Below are 24,509 nucleotides of genomic sequence, written 5' to 3' on the forward strand. Positions count from 1 at the left end.
GAAACTTTATTATATACAAATGTACTATATACTACGTATGGTTAGATGTATGGTGAAGTTTTTCGAGGGTTAGATTAGATGTGTTGAGCCTTTATAATAATAATTGAAAGTTAGATGATTATACTTAAAGTATTTTTTTTCTTTTTGACACAAAATACTTAAAGATTAGTAATTATTAAATCTTGTTTTGGACTGATTCAAACTTCCCAATTGCGACCTTTTTATTCTTCATCAATTTCATTCAATTATATACGCTGGTCTGTTGCGTTTTGTTAAAATTGGTTTTTTTTCTTATAGAAAGAGTCAGATGTAGATTGTATCTGAGTCGTGACCTTAACTCAGTTTGCAGAGATATCGTATATATTATGTAGGAGTTGGGGTTCGAATTCTAGACATTTCATTTATTCACCTTTACGGTAAATTTTCTAGTCACTAAACTACTAGATAAAACAAAAACAAAAATCAGATGTAGATTCACCAATTTTTTTTTTAATAGTTGATTCACCATATTAAAGATTGGAGTCCAAATTTTATGAATATCAATAGGTGAAAACTGAAAAGTCTATGTTTCTTTAAAAAAATATGTGGGTAATTTACATGTGATACTCTACCTATAAATGTTTTGTTGGATGTTGGATAAATTACCAACAATATTTTAAAGACAATCTAGAAAGAAAAACGAAAATTATTAGAAACTAAAATAAGTTTTAACAAAAAACTATAAAAGAACAAATAATTTTTTTTTAATTTTTATTACTCATAATAGCGAATATTGAATTTAAGAATGATTACCCTAGCTATGTCCCTTCAAGAGAACTTAGAATATTTTTTCGTTAGGATTTTTTAGTTTTCAAAAATGAATTTCTATGTGCGTCAAAAAAAAAAATGAATTTCTATGAATACAACGGAAATGAAAATGGGAATTATGGATAATCTCCCGCCATTAATCTTGTTTGAAGATGTTGATACACTTCCAAACCTTTTAGAGTCTCACTTTGATAATGTAAGACTTTATGTTTAGGGAATAAAATTAAAAATGATATTGCACTTCTATTTGTAACTTTTGCCCATCAAAAAATTATCGTACGTGCATCAACTATCAAATGCCGCACTATATTCTTTTAATGAGTAGTTACTATAATTGGGCAAAAAAAGAAAGACAATTTTATGCTTAATGTGAAATTACCACAATTTATAGGATGATATGATTATCACTTATATTTATGTAAATAAATAGGAAAAATACAACATTTTTCAAAACTCTTGTTCATTTTATATAGTTTTGGCACCAACCTTCATCTTTTGGTTCGTCGGTGGATATCTCGGATTTTGTATCATAAGGTTATGGTGCATAAGCGAATTTCTTATGCACCATGCATAAATAATACACAAAATCATTCCACGGCAAAATGGTTTTGGATTACAACCCTCTGAAACCATTCCACAGGAAAAATGGTTTTGACATGATTAAGTACATCTAATGTGAAACCATTCCACAGCAAAAATAATTTTGATATGATTTTAGTTTAAAACTAACTACGAAGCAATCTGATGACTAATCCAATGAGACCAATCTCACCTCTCACTTGCGGGTTGCTGTTGTTGATTTGGAGGTGGGAAATGGTGCGTTTGTAGATTTGTTTATGCACTATGCATAAGTTTATTCGTTATGCATAATAAGTTAATAACTCATGCCGCTTATATTCACTCAATTCTATTTGTCAATGTCAACTTTCCCTTTCGGTTCATCGTTGATATTTAGAATTGACTAATTATAAACATATAGTAACAATTTAAATGTTGTTTGGGCACAATAAGATTGAATTAGAATTGTTTTGAAAACATAAAATATATATATATATATATATATATATATATATATATATATATATATATATATTGTTTTGAAAACAAAAATAAGGACTTAGAATGATGGAAAGTCTATCATTGGACTATTTTCATTCATGTTCATGCATGGTGAGCAAAACAGAAATAAAATAAAAACTGTAAATTAGAAAACTTAACTTTATTGAAATTGCAAGAATAAGAACAAGAGTACAGTGTTTTCCTAAGTGAATGATGATTGGTAACTAAAGCTTTGTTTTTGTGCATTCAGTAACCACTAGCGATTCATTATAGATAAATACATAAAACTCATGAATTACAGAAACTATAACCGACGAAAACTAATCAAACGTTTGGCCACAAGCCTACAACCGTAGGCCAACACTACAGGTGGTCGTAGGCTCGTAGCCAACTCAGAACTTCAAAGATGAATTTTCCATTCCTAGAATAGCACCATGGTCATAACTGCATGTGGTCGTAGTACACTCAATTTTATGTGCTTATGAGTTTCCTCTTTTTTGACTTATGGCTTCGGTTTCTGACCTTTTGGCTACGAACATAGGTCAAAAAACAAACCAACATACAATAATTTTCATTGGTGCAAATGTCTCATTAAATCGATCAAATTCTTTAATACCATGTTAACAAAAGAGAAAAAAACTTTAGCTTTTGTTTTTATATACTAAAAAACACGAGAAAATAGGCTAGAGTTTTTTTAGAATGATAAACGATGAGTATACAAAATGCTATTCGATGAATATAAAATATTCGTGGAATTTTGAATGGAGAGAATGAGTGGAATATTTTCTTTTTAAGGTAAAAAGTGTAAAAACATCAAGCGATAATTTGTGAATATGTGTTCACGCAATGCTGAAAACTCAATTTTTGTTACTTTTCACAGTCGCGAGTCCTTGATTTTACACGTACCAAGTCACTTTACATAAGATTTTGAGACACATAAGTTTTATGTAAACGCATATCAAAACACAGAACTTTCATGCGCACGCAATTAGGTCAAAAAATGTTCGAACCCTGCATATATAATGTAATGTCCTGTCAATTGAGTTAAACTTATGGACAAGATTAAAGCCCTTTAAAAACATATTAATCTTCTAATTATTAATTCTAAGACTCTCAAATGTGACTCCACACAGTTAGCTAGGATCTACACATCCTTCACAAAATTATGAAAACTCTAATGGATAAATTTTGAGATGCTATCGAGTATCAGATACGGTATGGGTATGACATGAATTTTGGTGTACCCATGATGGAATTACAGTTCCAACACATGTACATGGACATGGACATGATTAAGGAAAAAAATAAAATTGAACAGATGTGATTTTGGTCACAAAATTTAGAATATTTATATAAAAAAATACATAATATTATTTTTTGTTTTTTTCTTTCACCACAAGTTGAATCTGGTTTGGGGGTGAGTTTTGGCATCAAGTGTTTCAGTCCCCTCCCGATCGCAGTTGCAGGGAATCGAACCGTAATTTATTTATTTTTAATCAATATCGAACTGTAATCCTTCCTACCAAATTTAGTGTCAATCACCACCGAAGCACCATGATCCTCTCTCATTTTTTCTATTTTTTTTCAATTATATAAAAATGACAAAATCTTATGATTAAACTCAAACTCATATGATGACACAAAACTTTCTTGTATTGAGAAGCACCTAGCTAGCTTCCAAGTTCCAAGTAAACCCATGTTTCCTTCCACTCCACTAGCTTCTTATTTGCTGTTTGTTGACTGTTCTGTCTCTCTCACTCAATCATTTCATTGAGTTCCACCCTATATCAAACGTGACTAAATTCATCACATCATCACTTAATGGTAGGGTGATCGTATCCGAACCAATCCAAAAGTAAAACCGCAAATCGAACCAAACCAAACCGAAAACCGCAAAAACCGCATTTGGTTTGGATGTATTTGGATGGCTTTCTTACTTAACCGCAAACCGCAAAACCGCAAACCGCAAAAACCGCGGATAACCGCAAAAACCGCATTAAGTTACTATTATATATTTATATTCCAATATCGTAAAAGAAAATATATTTATATTCCAATATACATGCCCAATTACCAAGTCAGTCGACCAAATTAATCGAACTTCAAGTTGTTTTTATTTTTTGTACTGAAATTTTATTTTGGTGTTGTAATGTTATTTTAAATAAACAAATTTTATCGGTACCGTGATGTTATTTTGAAAATTCAATTTTTTTATATATTTAAAATTGTAAGTTACTATAATGTTATTTTGGATAAATAATTTTTGTTGGTACTACAATGTTATTTTGGAACTTCAATTTTTTATTTTTTGTTATGCTTAAAATTGTTCGGTACAATCGTTATGTTTTAAACCGCACCAACCGAACCGATCCAAACCGCATTGGTTTGGTTTGGTTTGGTTTGGATGACTTTTTAAAAATCAACCGAACCAAACCGAACCGCATGCATTTTTATCTCGCGGTTAGGATGACTTTTATGCTCAAAACCGAACCAAACCGCACCGCGATCACCCCTACTTAATGGGTCATCAATCTATTATTTATATGTTTAGGAGTTTCTCTCTCATAGTCTTATTCCTATGTGGCACCATTTCATTGATCCATGTCTTATGTGGCATTCTAATATTTCTCCAATTCTTATGTGGCTAATTATGAAGGCCTTTGCAATTTCTCTAATACATGATGATATCATTTTACTTAGAATCTTTGGCTAATTTGGAAATTCAATCATTTCTCAATTATTGTTTATAAATCGTATTTAATACACATATTAAAAATAATTTTAAAAGGAAATAACTCAAATTCAAATATAAATAATTATATCTCATTAATATATATATATATATATAATACATGAATTTTTTTTTTTGTGAAAGTATTATATATGAAATATATGAAATTTTATATATACCAAACAATGGAGTTTTTTTTACTTAATTTTTTTTTTTATATATCCCACAAGAGTTTTTTCTCAAGGAAACAAATCTACGTGTCACTTTCTTATGAACTTTAATTTTTATTAATCCAATGTGGCATCCTCTCATTCGCAGGTCCATATAATCAGAAAATTGTACTAATTTTGAGTTATAATTCTATAATCAGAAAATTGTACTAATTTTGAGTTATAATTCTTTATTTGCAGGTCCATATACGGAAGAACAACATTGTTTGTTATTCAAATTAGGATTGAGTATTATCAATTGATGTTAGAGTTTTAAGTATTTATTTATATTTTTTATATTTTATTGTCATTTTTTTAATCATATGTTTACTTATTAAAAAAGAATTGTTGTTCGTATTATTTTTTATTGGATTTAAATCATGCTTATAAATGTTTTTTTACTATTATTTATAAATAAATGTTGTACTCTATTTTTTTACTCATTATTTTTTTATTTGTCTAATTTTTCATGTGATATTTAACAAATATACTGATAAAATAATAAAAACTCCTCGAATGACTATACTATAGAATGAATTGGAAAAATGTGGAATTGAGAAATTGATATGCTTAAAAAAAAAATTATTCTTAAACTTCATACTTATCACGTAGAGAAAAAAGTGTCATTGTCTGAAATATAAAAGGAATGAAGTAATTGACTTCATATATTATTTTTTAATTTCATTTTATTATTTTATTAATTATGGTTTACCTTAACGTGGTTTTTCTAATAAAAAAAAATACATAGTGATATGTACCAAACAAAATATTAAAATACAGGGGTATTGATAAAAAAAAAAACCTACATGGAGGTATTAAGCAAAAAATAACTTACACGGGGTGAGACATACATTTGTAGATTTTATTATATAAACAATATGATATCAATTGAAAACAGGGAAAATAACAATGATTTTATATATAAAAAAAAAGAATTAAAAGTAATAATATCATGTATTACTTTGTTTTTATTCTCCATACATCACTGTAAAATAAACAAATAAAAATAAAAACAAATAGATACATTTTTTAAAATTTGCACATTAACAAATGAGATATGCTTAAAAAAATTATATAAATTTTTTTTGTGTCAAGCAAATGACAAACAATTTTACTGTTCATTACTTTTAAATAAATAATATTAAAATTAATATCTCCCTATTTTGCTTCTCAAATGTGAAATTTTTTCACACGGGGACATGAGATAAAATACTCCTGAAGAAAACAAATGTCTAAAGGAGAGCGATGACAATTAAGAACAAATATATTAACCGTTAGATTAGTTTTTGCATAATGACCTTTTTTTTATGAAAATAAAAGAACAAATATATGAACATGTGAGTTGGGAACGCGGAGTGGAGTATCACTCTCCATTCTGCCATTTCTCCTTAAATCTCCAAAATTTGGATATTTTATCATATTTAAATAAACTATTACATTAAATAAAAAATTAATTTTACAAATAATTAAAAAAATCACAATATTAAAATTTTAATAATTCATATTTTTCATGTGTGAAAAAAAATGATCTATATTTTTCATAGAACATTAACCCGGGCGATAGCACGGGTAAGTTATACTAGTTGTTTATTTATTTACATGCACATGACTTTTTTATTTCTCAATTATAAGCCTGGCCAGACATTTTTTTTTATTGAAACTATATGCTTGACTTTGTTCTACAGCTTGTCGTGCTTTTATGGTGCGTTTGATTGAGAAAATAATAAGTGTTCGCAGTTCAATTTGTATCGATTTTGAGGTGAAATTTCATTTGATCTAAAGATGAAATTATTGGTAATTCAGTTCGGTTGTAGACGAGTAATTGGGCTGAATATGCAAGTGATAGACGGTCTACATCATGTTATTGTGTTGTTTTTATTTGTTGAAATTTGATTTCATGGAAAAGCAGAAAACAAATTGTTGTTGCTAGGTTAAGTATTGAAGCTGAGTATCGAGATATGACTAAATATGTATACATTGATAAAGAAAACACAAACACATAAAAGTGAACTAGATAAATTATGTCGTCTGAAAATACACTTCTGAAACACAAACACACTAGTTGAACTACTTTTAAGAGTTAGAGTCAGTGACTTGAACTTGTATCCTATGCCATGAAGTGTTTAATATCCCTCTCAAGTTCCAAATGTCTTCAACTTTTTCAGGTTGAACATTTCCTGCTATATCCACCTGCAAATCATTTCTTACTCTTATGTTTTGTTTCTCAAACATTAATATACAAATAATTACAGGATTTCACATTCCTAATTGTTAACCATACATTCTCTATCACAAGTGAAAGAATGATCATCATATAATGATACCATACTCACACAACTCCTCATATTCTATATAACAAGGGATTTTTAATAACAGCACAGACACGAATACCGGACACAGCACCGATAATAATTTGTGAAAATGACATGATTCGGTGGAAATGGAATCATATCTATCGGTACTGATGCATGTTTGACACTGAGACACGCCTAATCCAAGGAGTGTTCGTGCTTCATAATAAAATTTCATCTAAGTATCTTATTATGCTTCAACTTTTGTGTTATCTCTATTGGTTATGATAAAGCTTTAAAAATATTATTTTAGGAGGTAGCCAATTATTCTGCATGCGTATGCATTTGAGAACAACCAAATGTTAAAATATGCTACACTGCCATTGAAAAGTTATCAGCACATTTATTTCTCATCATGAGGCACCTATTCCCAATTAAAAAGTTATCAGCACACCTCTCATCATAAGATATTTATTTAAATTTTAAAGGATATGCATTGTAAGTGTAAATCAGTTTTACACTGACATTCCATAAAAATCTACTATTTTGCCACATCATCTCACTTTTCTACTGTTATTTTGAAATTAGTAATGCAAAAATGACAGTCTTTCATTGGACGTCGGTGTAAAACTAATTTATACTGACAAGAAGTTGGAAACGTGAAGCTTAGCAGAAGAGATAATGAAACATCACATACCGCTTTTGCAATAATCTCAGTGCTTTGTTGAATATCAACTGTGATCTCAAATAGCACCCATGCCCATTTGTCACTGTTGTCATCATCATCTGCTGTGTAAGGAGTACCACTTTTTTGACATCTTGAGGCATCTATCCAAGTTTTTCCTCCATCAACAGACACATCCACTCTCTCAATGCCTCTGCCACCACCCGATGCTGCGTATCCACCAATTTTTACCTGCAATTATGCAGATATCATGTTAGAATTAGGATATCAGTTCATTTCTAATGGACTAAACATTAATCATAATATGGAAATCAACGCAAGTATCGATGATTTATGGTGCTCGTGCATGTGATATCAACCATTAATTAAATCAATGATTAAGATTCCTTCGTTTATGTGTTTGGTTTGAGCGAAAAACACGGAAACCGATGAATGAACTTAGACTAGTAGTCCAAATTCATTCATTGGTTTACGTGTTTTTCTCTCTTCTCTATTTCTCTACTTTAAAGGAGTCAGGTTTCTCGATTAGAATATCGCAATAACCTCTGAACTTGTTATCACACAAACTAACCTTTCCGGGCGTTATTGTGGTAATATCTTCTAGAGAACATATAACACACTGCCAAAGTGAAATCAAAAGCATTAGTTACAAATCTTTAAGTTAAATAACTTTGTAGACTTGTATTGCGCGCGCATGCATAACATATGACAATGTAAATTGCTCAAAGAATAGATAATAAGAATTTTATTTTTCTTTCCGCAAAATTTAGATGATAGGAATACCTGAACAGGAAAATCCATTTGAGGTCTCCTGGATGACCAATTGATGTTTTCCCAATTTACCGATGGGGGGAACATTTTGTAGTCTTTTTTCACAAAAAACCCCTGATACATGATAATTTTAAAATTCTACTACATTGAGAAAATAAATTTTCTTGGCTATTGCAGAACAATTTTACATTAAATATCAGACCTGGCATTCTTCTGCTATGATATTGATAGCTTCTAGCCATTTAACAGATCGAGCTCCAATTACACCAGGAACAACCACACGTAACGGAAAACCGTGATCCCTATTAAGAGGCTAAGGGAAAGTAACAAATTATGAAAATATAGCATCATGGAATGAATCATAGTTTCACAATGATGGTAATGAAAGCTGATATATATAAAGAGTTTAATTTTGATACACTTTTAGAGTTTTAGTCTAATGAGTTATATACTGTTAACAAATCACTGTCAACTGATATGTGTCAAACGTTTTTAATGGTCTAACGATTATGATTGATTAACAGTATAATTTTTTTTAGTGTGACAGTGTATATGAATTTAATTCATATATAAAACATCGAAGCGGACAAAACACATAACAGCAAGGAGATATTGACTTACTTCTCCGTTCATCTCATAAGCAAGTAGAACATCGGCTTCAGGATTTGTAGCTTGACTGAGTGTGATAGATGCCTTGTATGGACCCCCATTTTCCTCCTATACTTTTTTTAAAATTTACCAATACAACATAGTAATTAACTCATTGATGAAATATGAAAGAATCTGAAATTCGCAGAATCACAGTTACAAAGATATAGCCATTACCTTACACTGATCAATGCTTACAAATTCAACATATTTTCCTCCAAATTTAGTTGTACTCGTCAACTTTGGTATTCCAACAAGTTCAAGAACATCGGTCAATTTGGAACCACCCCAAACAGCTGAAAGGAAAATATAATCAAACAACACTTAGAGGTTAATGCATCATAAGCTATATTTTTAGCTCTAAATTTTTTCACAGTTTTGAACGAAAATATGCGAACAAATAAACAACGTAATTGTAACATTGTATAAAAACCCAACAAGAATACTAACTATGACAAAATTTGATAAATAAGGTCCAAGAAATGTGCAGCCGCAATATAACAGTTTTAGAAGTCTCGGCAATGGCATTGTAACCACAATTGCGGTCACATCAGCCTCATTTCACTGAAATATAAAGGTTTGCAGTGTAACCGCATCTGCATCTGTGACTGCAACCACAAATTAAAACCATGCCACGAATAATAAAATTTATGCAATCATTCACATTTTCACAGGCTGTTAAAAGAGTCGAAAGATGTCTGAGTCAGTGTCACAAAAAGTGTAAATACTAATTACTAACCATTCCCAATAGCAGAAACACCCCATCCAACTCCTTTAACTGTTTTAGTCTTACTCATAGCAGTCCTTCTGTTTCCTGCGCACTAAAAAGTACACAAATAAAACCAAAACAATGTTTTTCTTCCATCAACCCTACATCGTATCGTATCTGATAAACTATAGGATATGAACTTATATCTAACCAACCTGTAGTGTGGCAGTGACATTGTACTTTGGAAGCGTCCTGTAATCAAATATAGGAAATGAATTGGAAATAAGGCATCGCAATCGCAAGGGCCTAATTCTACTTAACTACTATAATAAGGGCATTTTATTTTAAAAAATATTTTACATTAGAAATGAGTATAATAAATTATTTTCTTAAGATGTGTGCATCGCTTTAAAACGACAGATGAAATGAAACGAAGCGAGTATATGGTACTGTTGGTTGTTGATACTCGAAAATGTATAAATGCTCATATTCCTAAACCAGCACCAACCTGATATCTTCCATGACAAGTTGTTTAGGATTTTCAATCAAGCCAGATATTGACACAAAGTATCTGCTCTGCCAAACATGTCATGAAAAAAGTTAAAGTTCATCTATAGTGAACAACATTGATCAAAGAAGCATAATTTCACAAGAGCAACATATCACTTTTCTATGTCATCAACAATAGGTATGGGGCCATGATTTCTCTTGTAGAATAAATCTGCAGGAGTCAAATATGAGGAAATCAAGGCGGAACGTGGTGGCTCGGCATTGAAAGGTTCCTGTGGAGAATAGTAAATTGGACTTGAGAAACAGATAGTTGAAAACATGTGAGAAAAATATGTAAAATGTATGTGAAGTATATATCACAGGGTAGAATATATGTTTTGAATTTTTAATATCGATACATTGACGGTGTAAACTTATTTTACACAAACGTCAAATCATATCTCGCCATTTAGATATTTGTTGAGTCATTTTAACATCAATAGATACATTGACGAAACATATTGAACTGATGTTTTTGGCATATACTATCCAATAGGAAAACTTCAGTAACTAAATCTTTACCCCTCTATTAGTAAGTCATATCAGAAAAATTATGCTTAACATACATACTTATGAGCTTCAAAGTAGAAGCACTTTAGGCAAATTTTATAGTGAACAATTTTGATAGGTGAACCACTTTAAAATCGTTTGAAACACCAACAATGACAGACATTGCTTTCAGGAAGTAAAAGCTCAAAACCCTACTTGTCCTCGCAGCTAAGCCGGTAACTTTATTGGTGTCAATTCCACACAAATAAGAACTTCAGGTGATTTTTAGGTGTTGGTCGTTAAAGAGTGTGTTGCTAGCATTATTCTTAATTGTATTCCTATTGTCTTTCTCTTTTCTGCTATTTTTAATGTCGTACGCGACAATCTATGTTTTCTTTTATACCAATAATAAAACTAACCAATATCTCACCGTGAGCATAACTTAGTTGGTAGGAAGATTGCATGTAATATGTAGGACCGAGGTTCGAACCTAGTACTTTCACTTATTCGCCTTAAAAAGTAAAATTCTAGCCACTAAGATACTTTGACCAAAAAATCTAATTAATATAAACAAAACATAAAGCAAAAGTGTCATTCAAATGAACTAAGAATGACAAATTCCAAATGCAATATGATATTTGTTTTGGTAGAAAACAACATTAATTAGAGTCTTTGACACTCGGTGAAAGTTTCGGTCATTAATTTATATCAGTTGAGACTAATTTCTTCTCGGTACTTAGATCGCAACTTAAAACTCTTCACCTCTCTCTAAGAATATGTTTAAGGAGATCGAATTGCGGTCCTCCTCACAAACACAGCCCATGATACACCCATTAGGTAATGCAATATGACATCAACATTATTGTATATATAATGAAACAAAAATAGAAATGTACATATTATTTGGTAAGAGAATTTGAGCTTGCCTTGGAATTAATTTGAAGAGATGGATGACGAATAGGTTCTTTAGAATAATCTGAAGGGCCTGTGATTCCTGGCATTGTTCTCTATTGTCTTCTAAGAAAGAAATAAAAAAAAAACAAGGTTCGATTTGAGGATTATGGTGGCAATAACAATTAACAACCACAGCTTCAATACATGAAATTTATAACATGAGTTTAGGATGATAATGGTGGGTCCAATTCAGACATATATGATGGACACGTGGACCATTTGCATTATGCTGACGTGTTAGTTGGCATTTTTTGTTAACCACTTTCATTCCTTACCATTGGTTCTTGTCGTTTGTTTTTACTGTTTCTTCACTTACGCGCCACTATCTTTGTTCTTTTCTAATCACTGTATATATTCTTTAATTTTGATGTTAATTATTATTAGTAGTACTATTGTACTATGACTCGGAAAAAGCAAGAACCTCTTTTCAAAAAGAAAAAAAAGCAAGGAACCTTGTATTGTATCTCACCGGTTTTGTTGTGTTTGTTCACTTGGTTGTTTCTCAACCTCGTACCTGACTGTTTTTGTGTCTATGTTCATTTTATTTTTGTATGAATCTCATCAATTATCTGACAGTACTAAAAATAAAATTGTTAAAGACACGAATTCAAATTTTAAAACCAAATAAAATTACCAATATTGAGTTGGAAGAGTTGACAACATGACTCTCTCGAACAACAACACAAGTTTAATTTCTAAAGTTGTTTATTTGAGAGGTATTCGGTAAAACAAAAAAAAAATAGAGATTCCATTTCCAACTAAAAGATTAGTCTCCTAGCGAGTCCAAATGACTTAAGTAATGAGAAAACTTTGGGTGCCTACTCAATGTCAAAGATTCTAATTACCGTAAATAAGCATAAGCAAAAACAAATGAACAAAATTAATTAAACCTACCTACTATAGTCACCAACAACAACTACAGTCAACAACTAAGCCTCTATTTAACAAACAATAACATATAGTTAGTTGGATAATGGATAAGAATAAGATAATTGATTGAATTTATAGTGTTTAATAAAATTAGTAATTAAATTAGTTTATAAATATGAAATGATATAAAAAAAAAATATGTTTAATTCATATTTAATTTTTAAAAAAATGACAAGAGTAAAATTGGAAGAAAAAATGATAAGCTATAAACTATAATCCATATCTCAAAATTTGGCATTGCAAAACAAAGCCTAACAATGGAACTATCTTCCATCTCATCTCTTCTCCTTATATGGAATATACATGTCTCCAACACAAATGCTGAAACTACATAAGATGAGATTCAATCATCATCTTTATTAGAATAGTGTGTTACTCCAACTCTATCTCTAATGCTATCATTTCCAATCTTGCTTTCATGATTGCATTTTCCTAACACTATTCTCATATAAAACTTATTGTTCAACTCACATTGCTTACTTGATGTTTAACTTAGTTTTAATTCATAATCAATTTTCGCCACCGTAGATCCAAGCACATACTTGATAACTTCAAATGGAAGCTTAACATGGAAATCCCTTTTATTAAGTTTATGACCAAATCACAATAGATTATATCAATTTTCTTTTTTAAAATATATGCTGCCAAAGAATTTTTTTATATATGTACTTACTATTATTCATACAAAGTTTATAAGGTACAACACTTAAATCTTTCAATCATGAAATTTACATAGATGAGTTTCTATCTTGTCGGTTAATATCTATAATATACAATTCTTTTCTTTCAAAGGGCCAGTGTTCCCAGAAAAAATAATCCCACTTATCATCAAAATTCTACTTACAGCTTGACCATTTTAATAATAATCAAAATGAATATACATGTATAGATTTACTGATCTGCAGTACCAGTATGAGGTAATAGTTTTGCATCAGCTGTACTGTAGATCCTTAATAAATAAAACTTATTGCTTTCCAGGGTGTTTCACCATTGCTTCACTGCACTACGTGTTTTGTAAAGACAAATGAAAAACAGTGAGAAATTAATTTGCTATCTAGTACTCACAATGATAATGGATATCAAACAAATGAACATAGTATTATATGCAAGAATAAGGCAAAGTTTTTCTAAGACCAACATTACAGGCATGACTTCTTAAGTAAGTAATAAGAGACAAGACTTATATACATACTCAATGTCAAAATGTTTTGGGTGGGGATGTGGTGTCAATGTGTTTTAGAGGTTTAGGGATCTTTAGCCCATTTATGTTCTCGGTACTCCCCTAACTCCCCAAGAAGTGGTATCAGAGCCTTAGTTCATACTTATAAGGGAGCGGAGGGGATCTAGGTGTAGCCGTGTAATGGATTCTTGTATCTCAAGTCATACGGGTCTGGATCCTGATTATTAGTCAGTTGTTTCTCCTGTGCCCCTAGACTCCCCAACAATTTGGTTTATACTTAATGTAATCCACCATATATTATATATGCACTATCCACAAGTTCAAACATGTATTATACTTGGCCAATGATTCGTTCAAGCAGATGAACAATTATTATCGGACATATTAGCAAAGCTGTCTTCAATGAAGCACAGAAACGTAAAACAGAAATTGTAGAGCTTTAACAAACTAACCTTGAGCTGTTGTGCATTTTGAACAATGTGGACACAGCTAGAATTTTTGTTGTGGCCTAATAGGTATCCCACGTTTCAGAAGAGATCTATAAGCTGAACTTCTTGACCATTCATCAATTTCACTAGCCCGTAGAACAGGCAGAGGATGTGACAGTTGACTCGTTTGAGCATTCCTAATCAGCAGAAAATATTCAGCTTCTAAATGAAAATGTTACAATTAACTTCATAGTAGTTCTCGCCTTTAGAGGTTACTACAAACCTTATGTACCATCCAACGGGGCTGGAAGAAGCTTTTTCATAAGAGCGAGCTTGCTCTAGGAATGCATCGACATTCAGTTGATCAGCCAAAGATGGGCTTCCACCAGCTAATTTCATCAGGACAGAGATGACAACCTTTTGTAGGGTTGGGAAATGAATATTTTATAATTAAACCAACAATTCATACAGAAAGTCTGATTAAACCAATGAATGTATAAATTATGAACTTTGCCATCGGCATACCTTAGGGTCTTGAGCAACGAGAAGAGCTGCACGATCACAAGTTAACTCAGCTGCTCGAAGCCAGCGGAATATCTGCTCTTCCAGGGTTTGAGCTATCAGACCTCCAATGCCTAAAACAGATAAAAATAATTATGAAAAAATAATTTAGTGGAACAGACTAAAAAATACTGTGTTTTCTCAGCAACATTAAACGAGCTGGAACAGCTGGAGTGAGATATAAGTTTATTATCAAAACTAGCATGCTGACAGCCACTATTTGTCCAATTTTCTCGACAAAATTAATGGAGGTTAAATTGTTTTTTGCAATTATTTTTTTAAATAAAAAATTATTTGATAGGGTAAAAAGGAAAAAAAATTGTAAATAGAATAGTTCAAACGAAGAATAAAATTGAAAGAAAAATGTTAAACCATGACTTAGTATCCCCTTTCTATGTATAGGTATAGATAAGCAATGTTTCAAAGATGAAAGAAAGGATTGAGAATAAGGATTATGGCATAATAGACGAGTCTTTATGGTCATTGTGTGATAACAAACTAAGAGCAAGATTGATTTCATTCCCAGTACAGTCCATAGAAGTCAGACAAACAATATTTCGGACCTATTATTAGTACTGTTATTATGTTATTAGGCTGCAGTTATTGTGTGATTAGGCCGCAAGCAGTTATGTATTAGGCAGTTATTGAATAAATAGGGAAATGGAAAAAGTAAGTAGGCATTTACTTTGGGAATGGATATTGATTGGGAGAGACCAAGCTCTCAAATTCTTGGGAGGGGACCATTTGTAAATGTAAATCTTCTTTTCCTTACTCTAATTTCATTTCTGGTGTGTTTTTTGTGAGTTTGTAACATCACTGGTTTCTGAAACAGAATTTCCAGTATTTAAGTGTAATAAATTTGTTGTTTGTCTCCTAAGTTTATGTATATAGAAAACCAGTTTCTATCACAATGTTTCTCCAACTTTGGATATCCAACATAGTTAAAAGTTTCACCATAATTTATAACATATAACCATGTTCCTTATACACACATTAATAAAACCTGAAAATGCTCCATATCACTTACCAGGTACACTATTGGCTCCAAGGGTTAGAATATTTGCATATGTAAGCCATACACCATGATCACATTTTAGGTGACCCAACTCATGAGCCAAAACAGCCTGTTAAAATTAAACTGATGGCAAGTTAATAGCAATTTGGGACCAGAACAATGAATAAGATAAAAAAGAGGGTTTGACTAATAAATTGATAAGGGAAATTGGACGTGAAGTTGGACCCAGAACAATGAATAAGATGGGGAAAAATAGTTACTAATAAGTTGATAAGGAAAATTGGAAGGGAAGATTGTACTTCTCGTGTAATGGTTATCATATCAAACATCATTCACGTAAAAGCCTAACTCATTGAATCTTATTGCTAGTTTACCATGAAGAATGGAGAGAAAGCTTTTTGGATGCTATACTAGTTAAGAAGTCGAGTAGAAAATTGAAAAAAGAGCTAAAAAATAAATTCGAACCTGCAACTCTGCTCTTGTCAGAAGCTCCACTAGGCTAGTATGAATAACAACAAATGGTTGTTTACCGCTTATCGCTAATGTATATGCATTTGGCACAGGACTTTGACGAACATATAGATCAGGGGCACTGACATTTAATATTTGTGCAGCTTCCGCCATTAAGTTGTGAAGATCAGAAAGCTGACACGGTAATAAGAAACCGTTAGTTACTTCAATGAGGTGACATTTGGTCATGCAGCCGAACTGACAAGTTAATTTACACATGTACATTTGTATATAGAAGTATATACGGAATGGGATGAACACTTTGTGATGAAATAACATAGAAGAAAATGGAGTACATAGATTATTTTAGAGCTATGCCAACATGCCTGCAGTTTTTATAACACATACTGTTATACATTGAGATATCTGAACTTGTTTATAAATGTAAACACATGCACATTTTAGTATGAATATATCTTTATCCCTTTTCATATAGTAAGAGTGGATTTTAACAAAAACACAGCACTTCCCACTAAGAGGCAAGTACTATTCAATCTAGATATATTTTTATTTATTACATTACATGTATGCTATTTTGTTATTGATCACACACCTTGAAGAAAATTTTATTTTAGTGACTGTTAAAGATACCTGATTTTTGGAGACAAGAATAGATGTCCCTATGTTCTCAAGGAGCATGACCTGCTCAGTTACAGTTCCTGCAACTCATAAAAAGGGAACTATGTCATATAGCAACCTGAGTAACTGGATCAAAAGCTATGCATCTGAAAGCATGCATATACAACAACAGCCAACGAGGCAATTTTCCAACTAGATCTGAAAGTATGCATATAAGCAGCAAAAATTCACAATTAGTGCAGTGCATCGTGGAGAAGTCTTCAACCAGATATGTCCAGCTGAACATTTCAGATGAACACAACTTCTAATAAATAGAAAAAGATAACCACAGTACAATCGTGCACACAACAACATCATGAATTGTGAACATATAGTGAGTCTTTGCTATTAAAAATACAACTACCATGATCCGTAAAGAAGTAGTAGGAAATAGTATATATCCCATATAGGGCTTGTATTTGATTTTTAACTTGCAAGTCAAATTTTCTATATACGATTTGCAAGTTTTATTACGAAAAACATTGAATAGAAGTAGTATATTCCACTCTACCAGAAAAAAAGTAGTATATTCCATGTATAACTCACTTTCAACAAATACCTTTTCACTTGTATCGGTCTAATAAATTTGGGATGGTATTAGGATTACCACATACCTTTATAAACATCTAAATAAGAGTTTGTTTCATGATTACGACTTCTAGAATGAATTACTTTTACCAAGAGATGGATGGAAATTTATTCGGCAATGACACTTGTATAAAACTTTACTCATTGAAACATCTTTATTATTAATAAAACACAGTTCGGTTATCCAAGATGCACCACGTGTGAACTTCACATTAAAAAGTTTCCCGTTATTTGTGATGAGCACGGGTTTTCTCAACAAGTTCTTGTATATGCCTCGTGTTTCTGACATCGGTGTACTAAGTCAATAAAGGATTGACACATCGTTAATTCCTATTAAATCAATGTTATTTTCATTTTTGTCGTATGTACTACATGTCAATACTTTATTGGTCTAGCACTCTTAAAATGACTGCGCTCCCGTGCAAGAATACTTCAATTTTTCGTTATGCATGAATGTCATATATTCCATGCATGACTCGTAAACTTTAATTTTCAAATATCAAATACAACTATACAAGTAGTCCTTCCTATCTCCATCTTACAATGTTTTATTTAGTAAATATATTTCCGCGACTATGATTGTGGCCGTGCGGCCGTGCCATCAAGGTTTTAGATGTATCTATGCGGCTACAATTGCAGCCACATCAACCACATTTAACCCCAACTTTTGTAATAAAACCTTGCTTACACCGAACATTATATTAGCCGATTATTCTAAAGCAGCCTCTCATTTGAAAGAATTTATAATAATCAGCAAAACCGAAATTGAAGAAGGAACAGTTCAACTATGAGCTAACAAGAGAAACAGCTTAAAACTCATGTTATCATGAAAATCAACTCAATCAAGCGATCAACTATGTCTTACAGTTCAAAGGTAAAATGCATATTTTGAATACCTAGAAGAGCTTTGCCCACTTCTTTCAATCCCGGAATCGCCCTCAGCATCATTGTATTCTGTAGATGAAAAACAAAATCAAACAACAAAGCATTAGTGCTCCCAGAAGAACAAAAATCTACAAAACACCAACTACTATACTAACACATAGAAAACAGTACTACTTTAAGAAAATGGAAGTAATCGAATATAACTACATGTATCGAACACCGGCACAACAGTCCGACACCAGACACGCCTTTAATCTCAAGTATCATGCTACATAAACAAAAACTCAAAAATTCAACAGTTGAAGCTTCAAAATTTCAATTCCAAAAAGAGGTCGCTAATAATGTTGCATCAAAACGACGTCGCTAATAATAATAATTGATTTTATAAAAATCTAATTACTAGCATATCATAATTCTACTCGATTCTATCTACGGTGCTATATGATGAATGAAAACAGGGAATCGTAGCAAAACCTGTTTATCAAGAGGATGACGAAAATCATCAGCATCAAGATCTCGAAATGCTAAAGCAGCAGAACCAGAACCAGAAGCAGCTCTAGAAACAGGAAATCCGAGTTTCTGATTCTTCTGAACCCTCGCGAACCGGAATCTGTCCGAAGTAACGAAACCGAGTGGCTGAGAAGTGAAAGGAACGGAAGCCATGGAATGGAAATGGAATTGAAAGAAGCGGTGGTTGGTTTGGTTAATTAGATTTGTTTGGGAATGAAAAGAGATTGAGTTTGTTGAGAGTTTTGTGAGAGAGTGAAAAATAGCATGGTGATATTTGGGGCTTGAATTGAAAGTTGTTAGTTTGGGATTTTGCGATAGTGGTTAACGTAAAGGAAGTTGTAACCACAACAGTAGCTATGGTATTTGTTTCGCGCCACTTCGTTGTCGTCTCTTTGTTGACTTAAGTAACTTCTGCTGGCTGGCTGGCTGGCTGGCTGGTTCATTCATCACCAATATACCACTGCGTTCAACATAGTAACATGTGGTGTGTGTGGATGGATAGTCCAATTTGGATTATGTTCAATGTCACAAGCAACATTCTCATTTGAGTTTGTAAATAATTAAAATTTGAATTTTTTTTTTAATAGTCGATAAGCCACTAAGTTTAGTTTAATGGTAAGTTTTTTTTTTACAAGCATTAGTTTAATGGTAAATGATTTGAATAGTATGTATTTGGTATGTTGCATAAAATGCAAATGACAAGTGCATGTTGCATGAAATGTATTCGGAGAGGTCAACCCCTTAAATAAATCTCAGTTATTTCAAGGAGATTAGTCTCTATAGTTCCGCGCAGAGGATAGCTTTGGTTTAAAAAAAATGTATTTAAATAACGTGTAAACGATAAATATGACATGTTGCACATAATGCTCTCTCTCTAGTTTGGTTTTTGTAAATATCAATTAAACTTTTAGTTTGGTTTCTATAAAAAAATTAATTAAACTCTAGTTTGATATTTATTTAGGGTTGATGTAAGAATTATTTACATTGTATTAAATCATATCTTAATAAAATTGATAATTATGAGGAAATAATACGTTAAAATGACATAAAAAATATTGAATAAAATGGAGGGGGAAAAATGAAATGGGTCGGGCTGATCCATTACTCCACATGGCCCATATGGGGTCGGTCCAGACTCGTTAATATGTAGCCCAATATAATTGGGTCGGGCCAATTTGACCCATTTATGTAGTCTGACCCACCGGGTTAGGTTGGGTCGGCCCATGTATGAGAATAAATTTCACATAGCGGGACAAAAGCTGAATGATTTTAAAACAGGAGGACAAATTTTGTGAATGAGGAACCAAAACTATAAGTATGACTTTTTAAAATAACTAGATCAAAATTGTAAAAAAAATAATAATAGGAAGACTAAAATTGCATATTTAATAAAGAATTGTGTTAAACAGAGTCTCGGAATACTTGTTAAGCATATAAAAAAGGAATTGAAAAACAAAATAAAATTAATATTGATAAGATAGTTTTTTACACTTTTAAAGTATTAAACACACAAATTCTAAGACAAATTTTATTTATTAATATAATTAACTAGTGTCACATGTCACCGTTTAACATTTTCCGTTAATAAAATACGTGACCATCTCAAGGTCCTTAAAGTACTACAGGTAGGTGACAGGTTCAAATGTTGGGAGATGTGAAAATAATTTTATCGTTCGCTAGTTAGGGTGCAAAATGTATTCGCATGTTCAGGTGCGAGTGAAGTACTTTGATAATTTCACAGGACATGTAAAAAGGTATGAGGTGCAAAAAGAAATTCTCTTTCTTCATAGTATATTGAATTCATATATCATTTTTCAAGACCCAAGCCCAACCCTAAAGTTGTCTTTCTTTTTTAATTATTAATCCTTATATAAAGAAGTCTTTAATGCATTTCTTTTTCTCATTCATTCATCTATCTTCTTTCTGCAACATTCTCATTTCCACTATGTGTCCGCCGATAATTACATGTCTTCCGATAATTACATATATGATTGTATCGGTAAGTTGATGTGCAAACCAAATTTTCGATTTGCATAATTTAAATCATTTTATACCTGATTTAATAACGCCGACATGTATTTAAATATTATTTTGATCTGATAACCTAATTGGACTGACTATGTGTTCAATTTTTTTTTTTATAAAAGCCAGATCATATATGAATTATTTGGTGTTTAACGAAGATGATGGTGAAGATGACGATGAAGATGGAGATCTTTTTATCAAAATAATCATCAATTTTACAAATCTAATCGATGAAGTATCAAAGGTATACCATTAATTTTATTTCATTATAAATTGAATTTAATATTTCAATTAATAGTTGTGTATCTTCATTCTCAACCACCAAAACTCTAAATCTCCTTTGTACCCCAATTAGGGTTGTAAATCGTTCAAGGTTTGTCGATTAACCCGTAAGGGTCAGCTCTCTATCGGTTGCAATTTGTTTGTTGTTGGATCTGGGCTCGGTCAATCTGGGTTCTCAAAGACTTTTCTAATGGATTGCTTTCGCCGGTTGGTTGGTTGTTTGTGTTATAGACGGATTTTCTTCGTCACTGTGGTGGTGTTTGGTGAGATGGTTTCGTTTTCCAGCAGTTTCAAATCGGTTTTTGCATCGCACCTCTGTGTGTTGGTACTGTGCAAGTTATGATCTATTGTTGGTTTTGGTCATGCTTCAAGATCTGATTTGTTTCCTTTCAGATGTGTGATATCTCGTCCTTATTTAATGCGGGATTGTGTGACCCGAAAGAGTCTCTGATGCTTGTCGTGATTTATCGCAGGGGGTTGTTGGTACGTGACTCGATTCGTGTTAGTCGTCGGCTCATTCGTCGTCTTGAGTTGTATTCTCGTCGTTATATGTTTGACGTTGGACTGTATGGCTCGAAAGAGTCTTGATTTCTGCTGTTACTTTCTATGGAGGGTTGCTAGTACGTAAATCAGATCGTGTTGGCAGTTGGTTCATTGTCTAGTTTGATGATTATTTAGGAATTTTTCTTTTTTTGTTTTATTTTGGTTCTTGAGGGTTAGGTTCGGCCCCCTTCTTGTACTAGATTTATGAGCACTTGGCAAAGGATTAGGTGTGTCAGCTCTGACATATCTTCTATTCTCTTTGATGTCATCATGCTATTAATTCATCTAAAAAGATATCTCAATTAAATAAAAAAGATAAATGATTTGTCCGGGTGAGCTTAACTCAGTTCGCATGGACATCACATTATATATGCAGGGGCTGGGGATCAAATCACGAACACCCCCACTTATTTACCTTAAAGGTAGATTTTCTAGCTACTAATCTACTTAAAAAAAAGTAAGAGTCAACTGTCAAGCAATTGTCGCATACCTCAATTCCATCAAGAAGATTACATTAACTTATATAGTTGTATGCAATTCTTGTTGGTTCATTAGGAGGTCCGAGAATCATCACACTGGTTCTTGAAAAACTACATAAGTGAGTTGACATCACACCTTAACCCTAAACTTTAAGGCATTAGGTTCATTGGTCCTCTTACTTATAAAGTGTTCAACATCCACCCTTATATCCAATGTGAAACTGAACTCACACTTGAAATACCAACAATCTTCCCCTCAACTGTGAGTTCATCCATTCCATATAGGTATGTCCCCCTCAAACATAAGCTGTTTCACGGAAGCTTTTTCATCCACTTGCAACGCCATTGGGAATCCATCAACGGGACACGCCGCCTAAACACCTTGTCAGGAAGACTTTCAAAACATTAATTCAACCATCGACTCTAATACCACTGTTGGATCATGAGAGGTATAAGGATCATCACATTGGGTCTTGAACAACTACACAAGTGAGTTTGACACCACATAACCTTAAGGCATTAGGTTAATAGATCATCTCACTTATAAAATGTTCAACATCCACATTTCTATCCAATGTGAGCCTCAACTCACACTTGAAATACCAACAATTCTTGCCACAAGTAATCCAAATCTTTAGGATTTTTTTTCCCTCATCATCGCTTTTCGATACATTTTCTTCTTCATCATCTTTTTTCGATACATTTTGTTCCTCCTTATGTTCCACCTTGCTTGTTTCTTCATTGATAGTTGACTCTTCTTCAGTTGGTAGACTATCAAAATTCTTCATGTAGGTATCTACCATTTCCTTGCAGGCATCAAAATTTAACGATCTACCGCCTCTATGATCCTGTTCTTCATGAACATGATTTATGCTTGCAAAAATGGAATGCAATCTTTTTGTTTGAGCTCTTTTTTTCAAATGTATCCCTTCCCATTTGCCTTCAAAATTCATATCATCTGAACCATTAAATCGCATCCTCTTAAGCTTCTCTTTGTCGAGACTATAGTAATCCTCCAAAGAAACTTTATCATCAACTTTTACATCATTTGATATGGTAGACTGAGTACTGCAGGGGTGCAAATTCAACTCATCAGCATCATTAACCTTTGCATCATGCTCTTATGAATCTGAAGAAGAGTTATCATCATCCATCACATATGTTGATCTCTTATATAGTCCTACGTTTATAACGTCATAGGCCTTCCATTAAAAATATATAGTAACGAACCACGAAGTGTCCTAAATTCTATCTAATTTAATGGAAGGCTTACGACGTTTGAAACCCAAGACTGTGCAACAGATCAACATATGTGATGGATGATGAAAACTCTACTTCATATTCAGAAGAGGATGATGTAAAGGTTAATGATGTTGGTGAGTTGAATTTGCACCCCTGCAGTACTCAGTCTACCATATCAAATGATGTAAAAGTTGATGATAAAGTTTCTTTGGAGGATTACTATAGTCTCGACAGAGAGAAGCTTAAGAGGATGCGATTTAATGGTTCAGATGATATGGATTTTGAAGGCAAATGAGAAGGGATACATTTGAAAAAAAGAGCTCAAACAAAAAGATTGCATTCCATTTTTGCAAGCATAAATCATGTTCATGAAGAACAAGATCATAGAGGCGGTAGATCGTTAAATCTTGATGCCTGCAAGGAAATGGTAGATACCTACATGAAGAATTTTGATAATCTACCAATCGAAGAAGAGCCAACTATCAATGAAGAAACAAGCAAGTTGGAGCAAAAGGAGGATCAAAATGTATCAAAAAGCGATGATTAGGAAGAAAATGTATCCATAATAAGTGATGGTGAGGAAGAAAATCCCGAAGATTTGTATTACTTGTGGCAGAATTGCATATACATCTATAAGATTATGTAATCTTCTTGATGGAACTGAGGTATGTGACAATTGCTTGACTGTTACTTTTATATTTATTTATATGATTTATTTTTTTTTTACAATGAAGCTGGGGATCGAACCCTGAACCTCTAACGTATTACCCAAACTAAAAAATGTTTATATTAACGCGAAGTATGGGTATGG

At 32.3% G+C, this 24,509-nt stretch overlaps 2 protein-coding genes across 4 annotated transcripts; both read right to left on the reverse strand.

The window, feature by feature from the left end:
* Nucleotides 1–6,763: 6,763 nt before the first annotated feature.
* LOC123891389 (sulfite oxidase-like) lies at nt 6,764–12,068 on the reverse strand. Of its 2 annotated transcripts, XM_045941250.1 has the most exons (12): nt 11,875–12,068; nt 10,577–10,692; nt 10,419–10,481; nt 10,126–10,162; nt 9,941–10,022; nt 9,379–9,497; nt 9,175–9,270; nt 8,756–8,866; nt 8,566–8,667; nt 8,354–8,401; nt 7,795–8,013; nt 6,764–6,996 (listed from the first exon to the last, which is right to left on the reverse strand). In XM_045941250.1, exons 1-12 carry the CDS (start codon nt 11,947–11,949, stop codon nt 6,880–6,882), a joined length of 1,185 nt encoding a protein of 394 aa, XP_045797206.1. In that variant the 5' UTR covers nt 11,950–12,068; the 3' UTR covers nt 6,764–6,879. The 2 variants fall into 2 exon arrangements, with proteins under 2 accessions (XP_045797206.1, XP_045797207.1); XM_045941251.1 differs by lacking the exon at nt 11,875–12,068 and having other exon boundaries at nt 10,419–10,486; nt 10,577–10,694.
* A 1,401-nt stretch (nt 12,069–13,469) lies between these two features.
* LOC123891390 (protease HtpX homolog) lies at nt 13,470–19,648 on the reverse strand. Of its 2 annotated transcripts, none has more exons than XM_045941252.1 (9): nt 19,092–19,648; nt 18,629–18,686; nt 17,118–17,185; nt 16,482–16,661; nt 16,029–16,125; nt 14,966–15,075; nt 14,724–14,857; nt 14,465–14,637; nt 13,470–13,835 (listed from the first exon to the last, which is right to left on the reverse strand). In XM_045941252.1, exons 1-8 carry the CDS (start codon nt 19,278–19,280, stop codon nt 14,502–14,504), a joined length of 972 nt encoding a protein of 323 aa, XP_045797208.1. In that variant the 5' UTR covers nt 19,281–19,648; the 3' UTR covers nt 13,470–13,835; nt 14,465–14,501. The 2 variants fall into 2 exon arrangements, with proteins under 2 accessions (XP_045797208.1, XP_045797209.1); XM_045941253.1 differs by having other exon boundaries at nt 13,470–13,830; nt 19,092–19,632.
* Between the last annotated feature and the right edge of the window lie 4,861 nt (nt 19,649–24,509).

Source organism: Trifolium pratense, linkage group LG6 (genome assembly GCF_020283565.1).
Source record: "Trifolium pratense cultivar HEN17-A07 linkage group LG6, ARS_RC_1.1, whole genome shotgun sequence".
Classification (NCBI taxonomy): domain Eukaryota; kingdom Viridiplantae; phylum Streptophyta; class Magnoliopsida; order Fabales; family Fabaceae; genus Trifolium; species Trifolium pratense.